General features: G+C 35.9%; 1 protein-coding gene across 1 annotated transcript in view; it reads right to left on the reverse strand.

The window, feature by feature from the left end:
• The window catches only part of LOC135079437 (chondroitin sulfate synthase 1), a 56,249-nt gene that overhangs the window by 7,443 nt on the left and 31,270 nt on the right, over positions 1-17,536 (reverse strand). The window contains exons 2-3 of the mRNA XM_063974096.1: positions 5,707-5,847; positions 719-899 (exon numbers count right to left, since the gene is read on the reverse strand). Of these exons, the coding sequence (XP_063830166.1) occupies positions 719-899; positions 5,707-5,847 (322 nt within the window). The remainder of the gene's footprint in view (positions 1-718; positions 900-5,706; positions 5,848-17,536) is intronic.

The following is a 17,536-nucleotide window of genomic DNA, read 5'->3' on the forward strand; positions in this document are numbered from 1 at the left end:
ATTTATAAAATGACGTAGGTCATTTACGGGACTATTCCCACCTCTCGTTCCCACCACTGCAACTCCTGTGTAGCCAGGATCTACAGCTTGACCGCCACAAAAACCCAACCAATGAAGGTCAAGTTTGTCCCGGGGGAAAGTTAAACTGTCATTGGACCCGCAACGAAATTAATCAGAAGAACATAGGAGGAGTTCGAAATTAAGGTTCGACTTCCCTCCATTGCAAAGCGGATGACAGGTGACAAACAAAGGTTTAAAACCTTTAAGAAAAAGATTATGCACCACGGACAATAAATTAAATTAAGGGGGCCTATCTTATGAGCAATTAGCAACTACCTGCCAATAATATTTTTCACAAAATCGCTTAAAAGCACGGAAATTTTTCCTTGTCGCGACAAGATCGGTGTAATAAATTGCGGAAACAGATGTATGTTGTATTGAATTAAGCATTATATCACGTTCATGTTTCCAAAGATCACACTCCCACAAGATATGATGGGCAGACTGCTCATGACTGACATCATCAGTGGAACACTCGCAAAAAGGAGACGGAACTAGTTTAAATTCGTGAAGTTTATGTTTAAAGTTGCCATGTCCCGTGAGGAACTGCGACGAGCAATGGTCGATTTCTAACCATCGTAGGTCATTTACTAGCTCTTAGTCTATTAGCACCAGGTGTAATTGCAGTCAAATACCTGCCTTGCATAAAAAAACTTACCCAAGATCTCGTTATCTCCCAAGTACCCTGGCTCCCCGATCTTGGCAGGGAACAGGGGCACGCCCTCGGCCAGCTCGTAGTCGGCCACCTGGTCCGAAGGCACCTGAAGCTCATGCATCGCAGACGCGATGTCCCGGTGGAGGTCTAAGGAACGCTCTCGAAGCTCTTGGATGCGAAGGTTCTGGAAATAGTTAATTACTTCATTACCACTCTGAATAAAGACCATATTATCCTGGCAAAAGAATCATCATCATCATCATCATCATCATCATCTCAGCCATAGGACGTCCACTGCTGAACATAGACCTCCCCTAATGCTTTCCATGTTGCCCGGTTGGTAGCGTGGCAAAAGAGTGAGTGGACTTTACCTGCCTAGCTCGCACCTATTGCGCGTCATGTAAGTTATAAATTACTGTATTTGATTGAAAAAGGGGCTGAAAAAGATGACTGAGTTTCTTCCGCCACTCCTTCTGGCACCAGCCTATTATTTTGTCCCGAAGTGGTGGTAAGGCAAGCTATATTTGTGTATGAGTGTCCTGGAAAGGGCCTATGTACTGAATAAACTTATTTAATTTTATTAGTTGTTTTTGTAAAAAAAAACGATAGAAATAAAATCATAATTTCTCTACTCCATTCATATAACCGTTCTAGTGTACGTAGTGTACCTAGTATCAATAAATCAATCAGTTTAACGCACTCTCCGAAGTAATTAAACTCTCATACTTATTGATCAGTTGTTTTTTTTGCAATCATAAGAAATCGAACATAAATTTTGCAGTCATATTTAATTAATTAAGTAATTAATTATAATTTGATATCATTACGAATCTACATAAATGTCTAAAAAGTGTATATTTTTGATAAGGATAAGGACTACAGTCGAGGAAATAATATTTGGTCTTTAATATAATATGCTTTAGTGTAATCATTATGTAAAAGATAATAAAATGGGAAAGTACCTTTTCTTGATTTTAAAATAATTACGTATCCATTGTCCCAAATATTGTTAAGCTGAAATGAATTCTTTATGCGCACAAAAAATGTTCTGCAGCGACAATACAACAAAAATGACTAACTGTTTTAATATCTTCATTGCAGGTACTACAGCCATATCAATTTATATCACTAGGTATCCGGCTTGACCTTTCAAAGGATATCTCAGTAACAATAAGCCGTCCAGTTATCCTCCGGTCGCCGTGCGTTGCCCTCGCTATCTGTAGTAGGTAATATGCACTGCAAAAAATAATAACACTCACATCCAAAACAAGCATTCATTGTGCAGCTAATGGATGCTGATAAGAAAACAACAGTAAGAGTGAATTATCATTTATAATTAACACTATTTGAGTGAAACCTCTGTGTTTTGTATAAGTTTGACCTCAATCTCTCTCACCAGATGATCAGGGCTAAAAATTACAAGTTTACTCGGTTAAAATACCGACTCCGTTCTGTTTAAAAAGCAAATATTATGTTACTATAGCCATGTTATTGATCTTATGCCGGGGCATATTCCATGTTATTCTTTAACAAATTGCCCCAATCAGCTATCGAACCTGTGGAGAATCCTCCCATTCGAGAAATCGAGACAATTCAATGTCATCCGGGACTTTATCATAAAAATACAAGTTAATAAATACATTTTGTTACGTATTAAAATACTACGAGTATTTATTGATAAGTTAATGTTTTGATTACGAGATAAGATTAACTGGATGTTGGCTAATTAATATCGTTACACCGAAATCGTATTAGCTTATGATTAAACTAGACTAGACTCAATTTTAAACATTGTAAAATGTATGAATTTTGTAACGAAATTGCAGAAATTGTCTAATCATTATGCCATTTAGATCAATATCGTATATGTAATCTTCCTAGATATAACGTGGGTAATTGATCAAAAGAAATGAATTCCAAGATCATAATCAAAGTACATTAATTAATTAGCGAAGATAAGACTCATTGGTACAACTAATACCGCTTTTAATACACGTAAATAGAGCATAATTAATTGAAATACATCGTATGAAATGATACTGCGTGTGTTGGTTTTTCTTCATAGTCATAATAAATGTCAAGGTTAAGGCAAAAAAAATTGCTCTGGAATCATCTAAATGTATATTTTTTTAATTTAATGGCCTTTACCTTGACGTTCCTTTATCCTGTTTTATAATAGTTACCCAGAAACATTTAATTTTTTTCGTTAACTACGCGCCGAGTTTATAACATTTACCTCAACGCTGCATAGTAAAGGAAATTAAAAGTAAGTCATTTTCAAACTAACGCGGCGTCGCCCCTCTACTTTACCTACCTACTCTAAATAATTATTCTCAGATTGCAAGCTTGAAATATCTAATGCCATCATAGTTCACTAGAAAACTTCAAGGGAATGAAATTCTCTCGCAACGTCTGTTTCCCGTATTAAATATTTACAAAGCCAACTCCAACTGATCTCATTATTTTTACCGTCAATTGAGATTGAGGTCAAACGCAGCATTAACGCGCTTTGGATCTATCTGTAAGCTCACTTGCATTTTAATGAAATAAATAAATAAATAAAAATTTAGTTCCAAATGAAAAATATTAAGGAAATATGTAATGACATACTCGTAGGTGTGTATAAGATACATGTTACATACTATACTGTTCCCTTTTACTATGGCGCTGTCGACCTAAAAATAAGTTGTAAATTATACTTGAACCCTTTACGCTCGTAAAAGATCAAAGGTACCTGATGAAGTTGTTCAAAGGATGGGAACGTTTTACTGCTTTTAATATTCAGTGTTTACGTTTAGTTGCCTTGATATTGCAAAAATAGCAGAAGGTTATTTGATTGCTATTTAATTTTGTACGAAATAATCTCAGTACCCCTGACAACAAACGAAATCCATTTTTCGTAGAACTGTAAGGGATGATGATTGAAGATACCAATGTAATGTGTAAGTTTGGAGGCGTCCAATAAATACGTGAGATAATTCTGGCAATTTTTGGACCCCCTTCCTTGAGATTGTGATATTTGGCTTGAATTTTCTCCCCTCCTTCTAATCTCACGTCAGTTTGTTCAAAATGCGTATTTTAGAGTAAATTATGTTATCTTCTTTGTATTTATTAAAAAAAATGCTTAGTTATATTATGATTAGTCATATTTTAACAGAGATACAATTTTTTCCTAAGTAGTCTCGGAATTTTACACTGTTTATTGCGGAAAAAATAAATTACTTGGGCGCCCCGCCCCCTCTCCCCCTCATAAGAATGGGTAAGAATCAGCTGACCCTCTCCCCTACCTCTAAACGCCTCACGTATTAATGGATGCCCCTTTGGAGGTCAAGTAGAGGAGCAGTTAAATAACAACAACAACAACAAGTTGCTCTCTAAGGCTGAGTTGCACCACTTTATTGTAACCGTAATTATAACAATAAGCGGTGTTTTTTTGTATGGAGTTTGACAGACTTTTGACATTTGTTAAAGTTAAAGTAAAATGGTGCAACTCAACCTAAGTGTCAAGTGACGCAATAATAAAATTCCTCGGTCTATAAAAACAAATCACGTTAAAATAAAATAAATAAATATTTATTAATAAAATAAATATTATCTAATGGGAAAGTTTTGAAAGCACTAAAGACGCCCTGAAATAATGAAATCTCCATCTCTACCCATATTTAAGGGAGAAATGGCGCTGGAAAGGCCATTATTATTACCAGAATTAAGTAGTGGGCCATTTCCACCAGAAAATGATAGTCGGATAATACGTCTCCAATATTGTTATTAGCCACTAACCTTATCTAAACACCATGATTAGATTGTATGGTAATTAATCAACTTTAATTTACTTTTTATGTTTGCAATTTTTCCGGTATTTCGTAGTTTTATTTATCATCTTATAAGATAATAAACAAAACTACATATTTTTCCTTTTCTTATCAAAAAGTTATTCGTGTTTATAAACGCAATCCCCGTTGAACTCGCTCAAGCAATTTGGGACTCAAATCTTAGTTTAACTGTAAATATGTCGTCGCAAATCATACAGTTAAATAGAGCTGACACAATGTTCCTACTCCCACCCATTTGCTCCAAAACTGCGCATTCGCATCGTATGTTCAAAATCTGCATATTTATATTGAGTCGTTGACGCACGCAGCCGTACGTTCTCGGAACACTTTGAATGAGCTTCAGAATGGGCGTCTTCGCATAAACACCGATGTTTGTAGGCTTGCCGTTTAACAGAACTTTTTTGCAAAAACGATACCGTGTGGTATACGGTCGGGTTTATCTGGATTAGTCCGGGCTTTTGATTTGTCCGCCTTTTTACCTGAGAACGCAAGGAAATACTTACCTGCTTATTCACTAAACGAATAACATGACTAGCCGAAATATGATTCCTCGCCTCAGGAAGCTCTTTATTCTGTTCAATTGAATCACCTCAGAGATTTATATCGACCATCAGACGCTCTTCATCATTGTTATTAAAGACTCCATCCAATGTCATACCTGAAGCATTGGTCAACTTTCTCACCACCGCTTTTTTGCATAAACACAATCTTCAAAGCATACAAGTGCACCAGATTGTCATGTATACCTGTCCCCTAGACAAGTGACTTAGCGTGATTAGTTACATCGCTCGTAAAGGGATTTAGAATATACAACCGTTCACATTATAACCATTTTTTAGGGCGGCTTTTGTTATTAATAGAAGAAAAAGCAAAACACTTTCCACCTGACTTTGGCACAAATAAACCCCAGAAAGATTGCTATTAATTAAGGAATGAAGAAGAAGAAGAAACAGCATCAGCTCACCTTGAAATAAGAGTGGACCCGGTACATCTGCCAGTCGTTCTTGACCGGGTGGAGCGTGATGGCAATGTCTTTACTCTGGTGTGTAGTTACTTCGCTTCGTGAAAGGATTTCGAAAATACAACTGCCATATTTGCCACTTCTGTAGGGAGGCTTTTGTTACATTCGAAAGAAGAAGAAAAAAAGCACCAGCTCACCTTGAAATAAGAGTGGACCCGGTACATCTGGCGGTGGTCCTTGACCGGGTGGAGCGTGATGGCCCGGTGCACCTCCCGCTTCTTGAGCCGGCCGGTGTATGCCGCAGAACCGCTGCTGTTGTGGTGCAGGATCATTTGCATCTGGAAAAGGGATAAGACATAAATAAAGGGTGGTTGATTATTGATAACGAGGAGATCTGCAGGAAAACCAAAGTGAACAATCGCTAAGCTCAAGTGGCAGTGGGTAGCCCAAGTAACATTTTACTCCATTTAAGAGTTCACATTTAGTTCCAATGTGTACTTAAAGCATTAGTACAGTTCACTCGTGATGTATAAGCTGTATTATTGCAATTAATTACACCTATACCTGTCTAAGGGACTTATAGGAGTGTAGACTAGTGTAGAGTTATACTTTTATACGATTGTTGGTGTTATAATACTCTAACAACTATCCTTTAGTCAGCCATCTGACTAAGAGCATTATAGGAGGGTAGAGATACGGCAACCGCTGTTTAACGGCCTACTTGTACGATGTTATAGAGCTAGCATTTTAATAGAACACACGTGGTCATTTATAAAGCCAAAGGCTGTTATGTTTACTTGTTTTAGACTGTTATACAGCTAGTAGCTGTAGTAGGACTTGTTTGTGATAATTAAAATAACCTTTTTTTACTATCTGTACAAAAGTGTTTCAATGGTTCGCATGTACACTGTAGGCTGTTAAAAGGACTATATGTGTTGTCCATTAACATCAATAGCAGTTTATTTGTCCACAAGTACTACTCTTATTTGCTTTAAGCTGAACACGAATGTGAATGTGATATTCTATTACACATTTCCCCAAGCCTGTTTTTAGTTGTTCATGGTGGTTCTGTACATGATGCAGAGGAAAATATTATGCCTGAACCTGAAATTTCCCTTCAAAATATACCAGATATCAGAGTGTGATGATTGCAGTTCTTGTGATAGTGAATACCATTTTGATTTGGACAATTATTTAACCTTTCGCAAAAAAAAATAAGAACATGGGCTATTGAAAATCGTATTCCTCATTCCGCTTTGAATAAATTGTCAAGCATAATAAACGAATTTAAACCGGGAACACTACTGTCTGATGCTTTAGGTATTCATACTTGACTATTAGTACCTGGGCTAGGCGATTTAACGGACATTAATAATTTTTATTGCGGATCTCTAAAATTTCAGTATTTGAAAGAATTAAAGATACACAATTGACCTGAACTAGGTACATCTTAAAGCTGTACATAAGTTCACATTAGAATAAATTTATAGACATTAGCGCTGTAGTGGTACAAATGTGGAACTTCATATAGATAACAGCATTCTAACAGAACACATGTGAACCTAATATACGCTCACCGCATTAAATTGGAGTTATAACAGTTCACATAGCCGTATTTCATTTCCACCATTTTGTTCTACATAACCTAAAATATTTACCAAATAAATCTCCAAAATTAATGCAGATTTATCACAAAATTCGCAGATAGAGCGATTGAGTTTTGGTTTCATGTTATAATTAATTACCGTAATATAATTATAATGCCAATCCAATATCAAAAACTGAAAATTGTAGATTTCCTCTCAGTCAGTTTTAAATATTTTAAAATGAATATCGCGTTTTTACAGAGGCGCGTAAATATTTTAGCTGTAAATATGTATACATTTCACGATAAAGTTGCATTCCCAATGGCATTAACATTATTAAGTATTTAAAACCCGTGTTATTATTTGCATAAATGATTATCCGCCCGAGTTGTTTCCCTCTTGGCACTCACGTACAAATACCAAACTAATATTAAAATGTGGAAATAATTTAAAACACACGTGAACTTTAGGTAGCATTGGAGTACTTTTGTCGGACTTTATAACTTTGAAAGCTGTGCATTTAGCCACTTGTTACTCTTTATTGTCCTCACGTACGTTGTATGGTTCACACTGCGTCCCATATAGTGCCGTAAGTCAGCCTTAAGTACGATGTTACTACTTAAACTGCTATTATAATGCTATTATACTGCTAATGTACAGCCATAGTGAACTTAAAGCTGTCTAATTTGTGCCCAAACTGGTTCTATAAAAGCATTATAGCAAGCTATACAGCTCGTATACAGCTGACATACACAGCTTGTGGAGTACATGTGAACGACTATTGAACTCTTAAATGGAGTAAAATGTTACTTGGGAGGGTACATAGTTCGTACCGTTGGGGTAGAAAAGTTCTCAATTGGCGACCACAGGCCGAAAGACATGGTGTGGGCAAGCCTCCCATTAGGTGAACTGATGGTCTAGAGAACGGGCATTATGGATATCCTTGGGGAGGCCTTTGTCCAGCTGTGGCAGTCTTTGGCTGAAACGAACGAACGAGCGAAAGAGTGTGTGGGCGTACAAGCACTAAAAATTAGGTCAATGTTACGCACTAAATAATAAAATTAAAAGAAATATTTCAAACACCAACATAATACTAACAACGCTTTTCAATAAGTCTGCATCAACTTGCAGCCATATCTATTTTCAATGTCGGCTCTTTGAACGTTTATTGATGTCAGGAGTTCAGCGCTAATCACGAGGGTAATAGAATTGCGAACCCCAATTAGCTTGATTGTCAAGATTCTTGGAACACGTAGTTGTTATTAATTAAGCTGCATGTCTTGATGGATAATCTTACTTTATTTTACTAAGTAGGTGTCTATGTACGAGTACCTAAATATAAGTATCGGTTTGCATAAAAAACTTAGCAACCTAACATAACATGAGATGTGATTGCAGTCAAATGCCTGCACATGAAAATAGAGACACAAGCACACAAATTCAGAGTCTAAATAAAAATAAATGCGACAATAGGAATATAAAAATAGTATTTAAATTTTTTAGCGTTAAGAATTTTATTGCATCTTAGGCAGTTACTTTTTTTCAAATAGTTTTTCTGATAAAATGCTACGAAAATAACATAATATGTACCTACCTAGTAGCCAGTGTTTTACTGGTATTCTGAACACCTGCACGTCAGAAAGTTAAAAATATTGAAAAATGTATGTTTTGTGTTTACCTATGTTTTTGTCGCTAACAGACCTTGCAAGTTAAATCATTTTTGGCAGATAAAAAACTATCAATAATACGTAATAAAGTGTATGAAACCAGATTTGCAATACTGTGGCTGAGAAGCTGTGACATTGTTTTGAATTATTGCTCGAATTAATTAGAGACCGTTATCAGAACGATAACACTGTGCTCTGTGCGGATTATTTATTAACATGCCGATAATGTAACCACGTAGGTAAGTACGAATGTGCGTGATTATTGTATTAAAAAGTCTCCAACCAAACATGTTTTTATTAAATTAAAATGTACGAGAAGTAAACATATTGAAATGCCATTCTTGACTTGTCAGTTGAAGTTCACTGTCGTGAGCAATCTCAATTAAAGATTCAAACTTGTAAATATTGTACAGTTGACAGCATATCAGATTTTTTATGCATAACAAAGCAGGTATTTGACCACAAGGTGTTAAGTAGGATGCAGTTTAGGATGGTACATACTTGCACTGTAGGTAAGTGCCCGGATTATAGTCTTCGGAAAAGACAGCAGCAGGCAGCGAATTCCAGTCCCTAGCTGTTCGCATTATAAAAGAGTAGGTAATCGAAACGCTTAGCGCGAGCTGGTGGAATATCGAAAATATAGGGACTACACAATGTTGTTTACTTGATGTATACCTACGATGAATATGTTTAGATTTATCACAGTCTGGTTTTAAAAAAAATTTGGTTTATTGAAATTCACACATTTGTTTCTGTTTTTTTTTTGTTATGTAGTACAGTCAGATTATTCCAGATTCAGATACAGTCAGTATTACTCTGCTATCTTTATAATATCCTATATTATTGGACATTACCTACCTCAATATAATTTAGAAAGGGCAGTTAATTAAACCTAAGTTTGAACTCTCTCAATATTAAGGTCAGTTAACTCATGATTCTAACTTTCAAGTGTCCTCTTGGTATTTAACCGTAATTTAGGTAATACAGGTTATACAGGCCAGCAGTGTAGATCAGGGTACAACAAATGCAAGTGTGCCCAAACCGGTCCTGGGTTAGATGACCTAGGCATCGTGAAAATCTAGAAAGTGGCACGCCCGCCTCCTTGAATACGCTTTCAAAGTTGCAAGTTTTCATTTTAGAGCTCCACACTAGGCCCATTAATCATGGCCGTAGGTAGACGCGAAGTTATGGATGTGCTGTGAAAATAATAATTTTCCGCTTACAAGTAACAAATAAACCTATTAATACACCTATAATATTTATAATTTATATCGTGGTTAATTGTAATTAGATGCAATTTATTTTATTTAATCAGTTATAATAACTAACCACAATTTGTATTAAATTCTAATTTTATAAATATGGTGGTCGCTTGGTCAACATAAAATGGGACCACCATGGTCACCATTGGGATTATACATAACCTGTAGATCTGATGGACAGATGCCTAGCAAAAGATATGAAAAGCTGCTTTTTATGCAGGTTTCTAAGGATCTTCTCGCTTAAAGCTTATTGTAAGTTGTGCAATACAAATAGTAGAGTTTTTTCTTTTACTGTATAGTTTTCCCCTAGGGGCATCCATTAATTACGTGAGATGATTTTAGTGATTCTGAACTTCCCCCTCCCTCAATATCACGTGAGATTGTTCAAAAGCGTTTTTTTTTCGTGTAAATCATTTTCTTCTTAATAATTATATTAGTCATGCTTTAACATACAAACATGTTTTGCTCAATTTAACCCGATATTCTCGTAACGTTAAACTGTTTCTTGCGGAAAAAATAAATTACGTTATATTCCAGGACTCCCCCTCTGACCCACGTAAGATTTGGTGAGAATCTTGACCCCCTAAAATGTCCCCAAGACAAATAGTAACTGTCTCCCGCAGCTTTGTTTGTATGCTTTGGGGCCGTCCATATATTACGTCATTCTAAATTAGGGGGGGGGGGGGGGTCTGCGGATGACGGTAAATGATAGATGGGGGGGGGGTGTTTTGAAATTGACGTCATTCTTATTTATTTATAGTTTATTGTTCACTTACAAAAAGATTATTTCTAAAAAGAAATTTCTTCCAGCACACCTAGTAAGTGAGACTGCAAATGTGAGAGGCGGCTAAGGCGCGTACAATACTAAAATAAAATAACTCATAATAAACATACATAATGCAACATAGATGTACACAAATACAGTAACACCCTATTTTTCTCAAATCTGCAATGTTTTAATTTTGTCAAACTGGTAATGACGTCAATTTTGGGAGTGGGGGGGGGGGTCATTAAGAAATGACGATAGGATGATTGTAGGGGGGGGGGGTCTAAAATCTGAAAAAATCGATGACGTAATTTATGGACGGCCCCTTTGGAGTCATTTTTACCTACATGTAGTAGTTTACCCCTCAACCATTTCCTTGTGTTACAAGCTGATACTTAGATGCCTACTTAACCCTTGTTTCAAAAATCTCCAAATTCCCAAAATCAAGTTTAATTTCTATCTTTTATTTTAGAGAAAGTGACATTTGATAGCGACCGAGTCATGGGAGCCGCCTCATTACAATACAATGAGATGCGCAAAAACGGCGGCGTCTGCGCTCGCGCATCCGCGGGCGTTGGAATGGTTTCACTCTTTGTTACTACATTTTATTATTCTGATATGCATCTTGATCTTATCCTATTACGGTTTGGTAGCTGTTTAATTATTTTCATTCTCTTAGAAACGTGTTAAAGCCAACTAGGTATTTTCAGTTGTGGAATGAAAATGAAAAGAATTTAGTTAACTTAAGGTATCTACAACGGTTGTTTTTTTTTTCACACATTTTCTTTTTCAGATAGAGTAAGAAGTTTCACAAGTTAAGCACCAGGAATCTCTTCTTGGATAAATAATGTTTCAGTGGAATTGGAACAGTAGCTGTCACGTAACAAAATATCCTATTTTTCAGTTCAAAATAGAGAGTCCTCCTGTATAACGGTTTGTCAGAACATGATAAAAACTCGCTTAAAGCCTATGCGCAGACCATAGATTTTTCGTCGGCCGATAGTTTAGTGGGGCAGTTGATGAGTATGAGCATGTATAGAAGTGCGCACATTACACCGATTTGATTTGACCGATTCTTCATACAAATTAAAATATAGGGCCCAACTATCGGCCCACTAAAAATCAATGGTCTGCGCCTAGGTACTCAAATACTTTTAGTGTATCTACACAAGATCCTCCCACGATCTGTTTGATTTACCTCCCAATACACTTTGCTAAAACAATATCTAGGCCAAGCTATCGACAGCTAGACATAGCCCAGACATCTGGATCAGTTTTCGGACTAGATTTATTTCTCGAGTGAATACATACAAACTCTTAGAAAACCTTCAGTTCAAACAAATAAGACTGAAATTCGCAGCTGCGTAGTTAAGTGTTTAACATTTCTCACTGAAAGAAGGAGTTAATATTCGTATAAAATATCATAAATCAGATTGTTATTAAAACATACTTTACTAGCTGCGCACGAAACATAATATGAGTGGAAAAATGGAAATTGTTTGCCAGTTAGCGTTCAGTCAAAGCAGAATTCTCACTATACGAAACTGCGGCCAGTGGAGAGCCTTTATATGTAACTAGCTTTCCGCCCGCGGCTTCGCCCGCGTGGAATTTTGTCTGTCACAGAAAAACTTTATCGCGCGCGTCCCTGTTTCAAAAACCGGGATAAAAACTATCCTATGTTCTTTCCCGGGACTCAAACTATCTCTATGCCAAATTTCATCAAAATCGGTTGCGAGGTTTAAGCGGGAAAGCGTAACAGACAGACAGACAGACAGACAGACAGACAGACAGACAGACAGACAGACAGAGTTACTTTCGCATTTATAATATTATATTATTATTATTATAATTATTATATTATTATTATATTATTATATTATTATATTATTATATTATTATATTATTATATTATTATTATTATATTATATTATATAATATAGTTGGGATAGGTAGGTTTTTTTTTTTTTATGTGATAGGAGGCAAACGAGCAGACGGATCACCTGATGGTAAGTGATTAGCGTCGCCCATAGACCATCGTCGCCATATTAAGGTAGGTAGACCTTATGGACCATACATTGAAGTAACCACTGAAATACATCGTCAGTGTAATATCCTTCTTCAATATTATTGCCACAAATATTGACACAATCTACAATGTCATAAGGACAATACTGGACAATACCTTGTTAAACAAACGACATCGTATCAAAATTGAATAATTTGTGGTCAACACATTTACAGCATTAAACCGCGCTGTAATTCATTTGATGGAAAGATACACCATCTAGCCAATTCGGCCAATAAAAACTAGTCAATACGGTTTCTTAACTAGGTAGTTTAGAGTAGTGATGCGAATAAAAAAATCAATAATATTTAGGAAAACTAGTTTTCGAAAGTTTATTTTTTCCCCTGAAAGAGGAAGAAGTCTATACAGGGTGGAAACGATAAGTGATCTCACGCATTGAATTTTCAAATAGATCTAGTTTATTATGTAACCTATTATTGGTACCACTTGAAAGAGCTCGTGAAGCACTTTCAGGATCAGTAACCAGTTTTTCGATATCTTGTATATTTTAAAAATAATCGGGTGAGATCACTTATCGTTTCCACCCTGTATACACATTCATTGATAGCTAATACTAATCAATATAAACGTGCATTATTGTTAACAAGTTTCATGACTTATTTTATTTCATAAAATTGGAACTATTTATAAATAATTGTAATAGGAAGCAATTTATTTTACTTAACATTTTACAATTTCAATATTTGATTTGGATTGCAATTTACTTGAGAATAATTTATCCAACTACTGACATGATTGAAAACATTATGATTTATATGAATCAGTTATGATAACGCATACTTTACATTTAATCGGGTATACAAAAACAATTCTAAAATTAATGAATTAATATTCGATGACAACGATCAAATAATATTATCATTTTTAGTGAAACAAATAATAGCCTAACCAATTTTTATTTTAGTCCCATCCTTAGACTTGAACTACCATATGTCTGGATTAATCCGGCCTAGATTTTGTGAAATGTTCGTTCACCCTAGATCATTGACATTATATCTAGGTCTTAGGTCAACTTAGAGACGCATCGTTCGATTCGATTCATTGACCATACTGATCATCCAAACTTTTGCTATAATTTTAATAGAACTGTTTGTACCAAGATTTTATAAGTCATAAAGTTTCAACTACGTAACTATAACTCACAATTTTTTTCTTAAATAAGTAGTCCTATTTAGTGGACATTGGCCTGCGGTTTCGGAACCAGCTGCTAAATTATGGAGTCAAACATTGTCTTGGCATGTCTTGTTTGTTTTCTTTTAATAGTTACTTAGTTTCGGCCGCATAAAGTACGAGTATGTAGCAGAACTAAGGTCATCGGTAAAGCCCGGTGAATGATGTTGATATAATGTAGCGCGAAGGATTAAATTGCCGCTCTGCGGCAGAAAGTTTTGAAGTTTCTAAAAATTTTTTTAGATGAAAAATGCGTCCAGGTCCACTTATGCCCGTTTTCACCATCAATCACTAATTTTTAAGTGACCCCTATGAACTAAAAGTTCCTGATAAGTGTTACCATAGGGATCACTTAAAAATTAGGGATTGATGGTGAAAACGGGCATTAGTCTCCTATTATTTTGAAAGGGGTCTCGAGCAGGGCATGCTCAAAACACTAATAAAAATGTTGTAAAAATATAGAAAAGCTCTTTAACTTTAACCAAAATAAATATTTAAACACTAGCAACTACTACGAATGCCGACACGGAAAACCCGCAAAAAATATTTCATTAATTAAGTATATCGGAAAGAAGAAGGAGCTAACCTACATAAATTATCAAAATTTAACTACTTCATTAGGTGTAAATAAATTTTAAAAATAGGTACATTTTTACAATGCAATGTCGTACAATATTTATCTGGCTGATTTCGGTGTATTCCTTATCTACTACATGTATGCCATATTTGATAATTCTTTGATATGCATGTAAGCAGGTGATAAAAATATTCAATAAATAATACTGAAATGTATTAAAATAATCAAAACAATAAAATCCTGCGAATCTTTTAATTCGGTAGGTACGTCAGAAGTTTATTTAAAATGATAAACCTGCGGAATTACATTCGGCATTTAGCTTCTGCTCGCAACTTCACATACGTGGATTTCGTTCAGACAGAAGTACACTAATTTAGATAGGTAGGTACTTTATAATTTCTATGACACGAACGAAGTTATTTCGCGTGTCTGGCCATTAAAAATAAATATTTAACTACGAGTAAATTATTCGGTTTCCGAAAGGACGTGAAATACCTATCTACTACAAAAAGCTTTTAAGCCATTCTAATCGTGGACCGACGACATTATAAAGGTAGCAGGAAGGCGCTGGACGCAGGCCGCTACCAACCGGGCAGCATGGAAAGCATTGGGGGAGGCCTATGTTCAGCAGTGGACGTCCAATGGCTGAGACGATGATGATGATGATGATGATGATGATGATGATGATGATGATGATGATGATGATGATGATGATGATGATGAACCCATTCTAATCGTATAAAAGTTTCAGCCCTGTATTACACATTACATAAAAAAAGTATATAAGTAGTATATCCGTTAAGCTAGCACCCATAACACAAGCATTAAGTTGCTTACTTTGGGGCTAGCTGGCGCTGTGTGAAATTGTCCAAAGATTTATTATTTATTTATTTATTATTATTTATTTATTATTCAAATCTTTTCATTAAAAACCTATTACAGTCGTGGATATCGAATGCTATTATCACGGTAATACTATCTATACAGTATTCCAACTCGGCCATATTTTTGAAATAAATGTCAACAGTCGCGCGGTACGTCACAGTATGACAACATGCGATAGGGCTGCCCACCTACAGTACCCAGTTTAATTACATCTGCCTACTTAGAATTTCTATATAGTTTTGTGATTGTATTTTTTTATTTAGTTAGACAAACAAAATACTTTGGGAATGGAATAGGCTAAAAATGTGTGTTGTTTTGTGATTAGTAGATTTAATTTAGTAAAAACTATTTAAATAATTTCGAAACTTTAATAATCATAATGATCTGTTACTTTAATTTCGGGCGGGCGAAGTCGTGGACAAAAGCTGGTTTGATACAATATAATTTTCATTTCAAATCAAACTGACTGAAAATGACAATTTGACTAGTTTTTGACCAATTTGACCGTAAATGACGGTCAGTCAAATTCAATCAGTTTTGTCATTTTTAACACTTGGCCACCGACGTCCATTCGGCATATTCGCGACACCCCCGACTTTTGCATACCGAACGCATACCGAGATTTGAATTTCGAAAGAAAGTTCTCGTTTCGTCAGTTTATATGAAGTTACAATACTGTATGATATTATTACCGTGCTATTATCGACGTTCTTTTGTCATAGATTTTTCTATTCTATGATATTTCTAGTTTAAAACAACCGAATTGAGAACCTCCTCTATTGGTTGAAGTCAGTTAACAAATTAAAAAAGCGCTTAATACGACATTAAATACGCACCTGACTGGTAAAGTCTAGTGATTTCAGTGCTGAAACTAATTGAAGGCTACCCCGATTCGGCATGCCATTTAACTATTCGCGATATTGGCCAGTTTATTTGATTAACGAGCTTAACAATTTGCGTGTCAGCCATCTCGGGACTCGGAGGAAGGGGCCACTTGCCCCCCCTCCCCCTCCCCCCAACCAAATGTACTGGGACACGCTAGGAAACGTCAATCTTGCGATTATTCTGTAGTACCTGCTAGTGATGGGGATTTAGATCTTAAGATTTGGGCAGTAAGATGTCTTGAGTATTGTTTTAAACTTTCATGGTCACTAACAGAATAATTTTGACGGGATTGCTACAATGTACCTTATACAGGGTGTTAGGTAAATGGGTATATGAGCCGTCACTAGCCCATGTTAACATGGTCATATAAATGGTATGGTGAAGTCAGAAATTTGATATCATCATTTTATTTTTTTTAATTTTCATACAAAATTAATTTTATAAAATCCGATTTGTATGAAAAATAAAATAATTAAAATGAAGATATCAATTTTCTGACTTCACCATACCATTTATATGACCATGTTAACATGGGCTAGTGTCGGCTCATATACCCATTTACCTAACACCCTGTATATTTCGAGTCTCAGATAATTAGGCACTATTGTAAACGCCATGATCAGTGATCAGATCAAGGAGTAACTGGGGAACTGGCTGGTGAGATGTTATGGGCAGACAAATCGGTCTACCCTCTTTCGCACCACTGTGCACTGATAATAAATAAGTACTCGTAAGTAGGTACCACAATCATTTTACTAAAGTATTAGTTCTTATAATATGGGGAGGAGAATTCTTACAACTGAATGCACCTGCACCCACAAGGTGGACCGACGACATCATAAAGCCAGCAGGAAAGCGCTGGACGCAGGCCGCTACCAACCGGGCAACATGGAAGGCATTGGGGGAGGCCTATGTTCAGCAGTGGACGTCCTATGGCTGAGATGATGATGATGATGATGAATGCACCTGCTGAAAATCAGTGTCAGGACGCGTGTCCCGATCTTACTAACCTGAACCGAAAAGTTTTTTTTATCCTATATCGCACAGCAACATCCCTTATAATTACTTGATTATAAACTGCGTGCTCGTGCCACAGATCCGAACGCGCACGCTAGGAAACGTCAATCTTGCGAACTTCGTAAG

This window comes from Ostrinia nubilalis, chromosome 16 (genome assembly GCF_963855985.1).
Source record: "Ostrinia nubilalis chromosome 16, ilOstNubi1.1, whole genome shotgun sequence".
NCBI classification, from domain to species: Eukaryota; Metazoa; Arthropoda; class Insecta; order Lepidoptera; family Crambidae; genus Ostrinia; species Ostrinia nubilalis.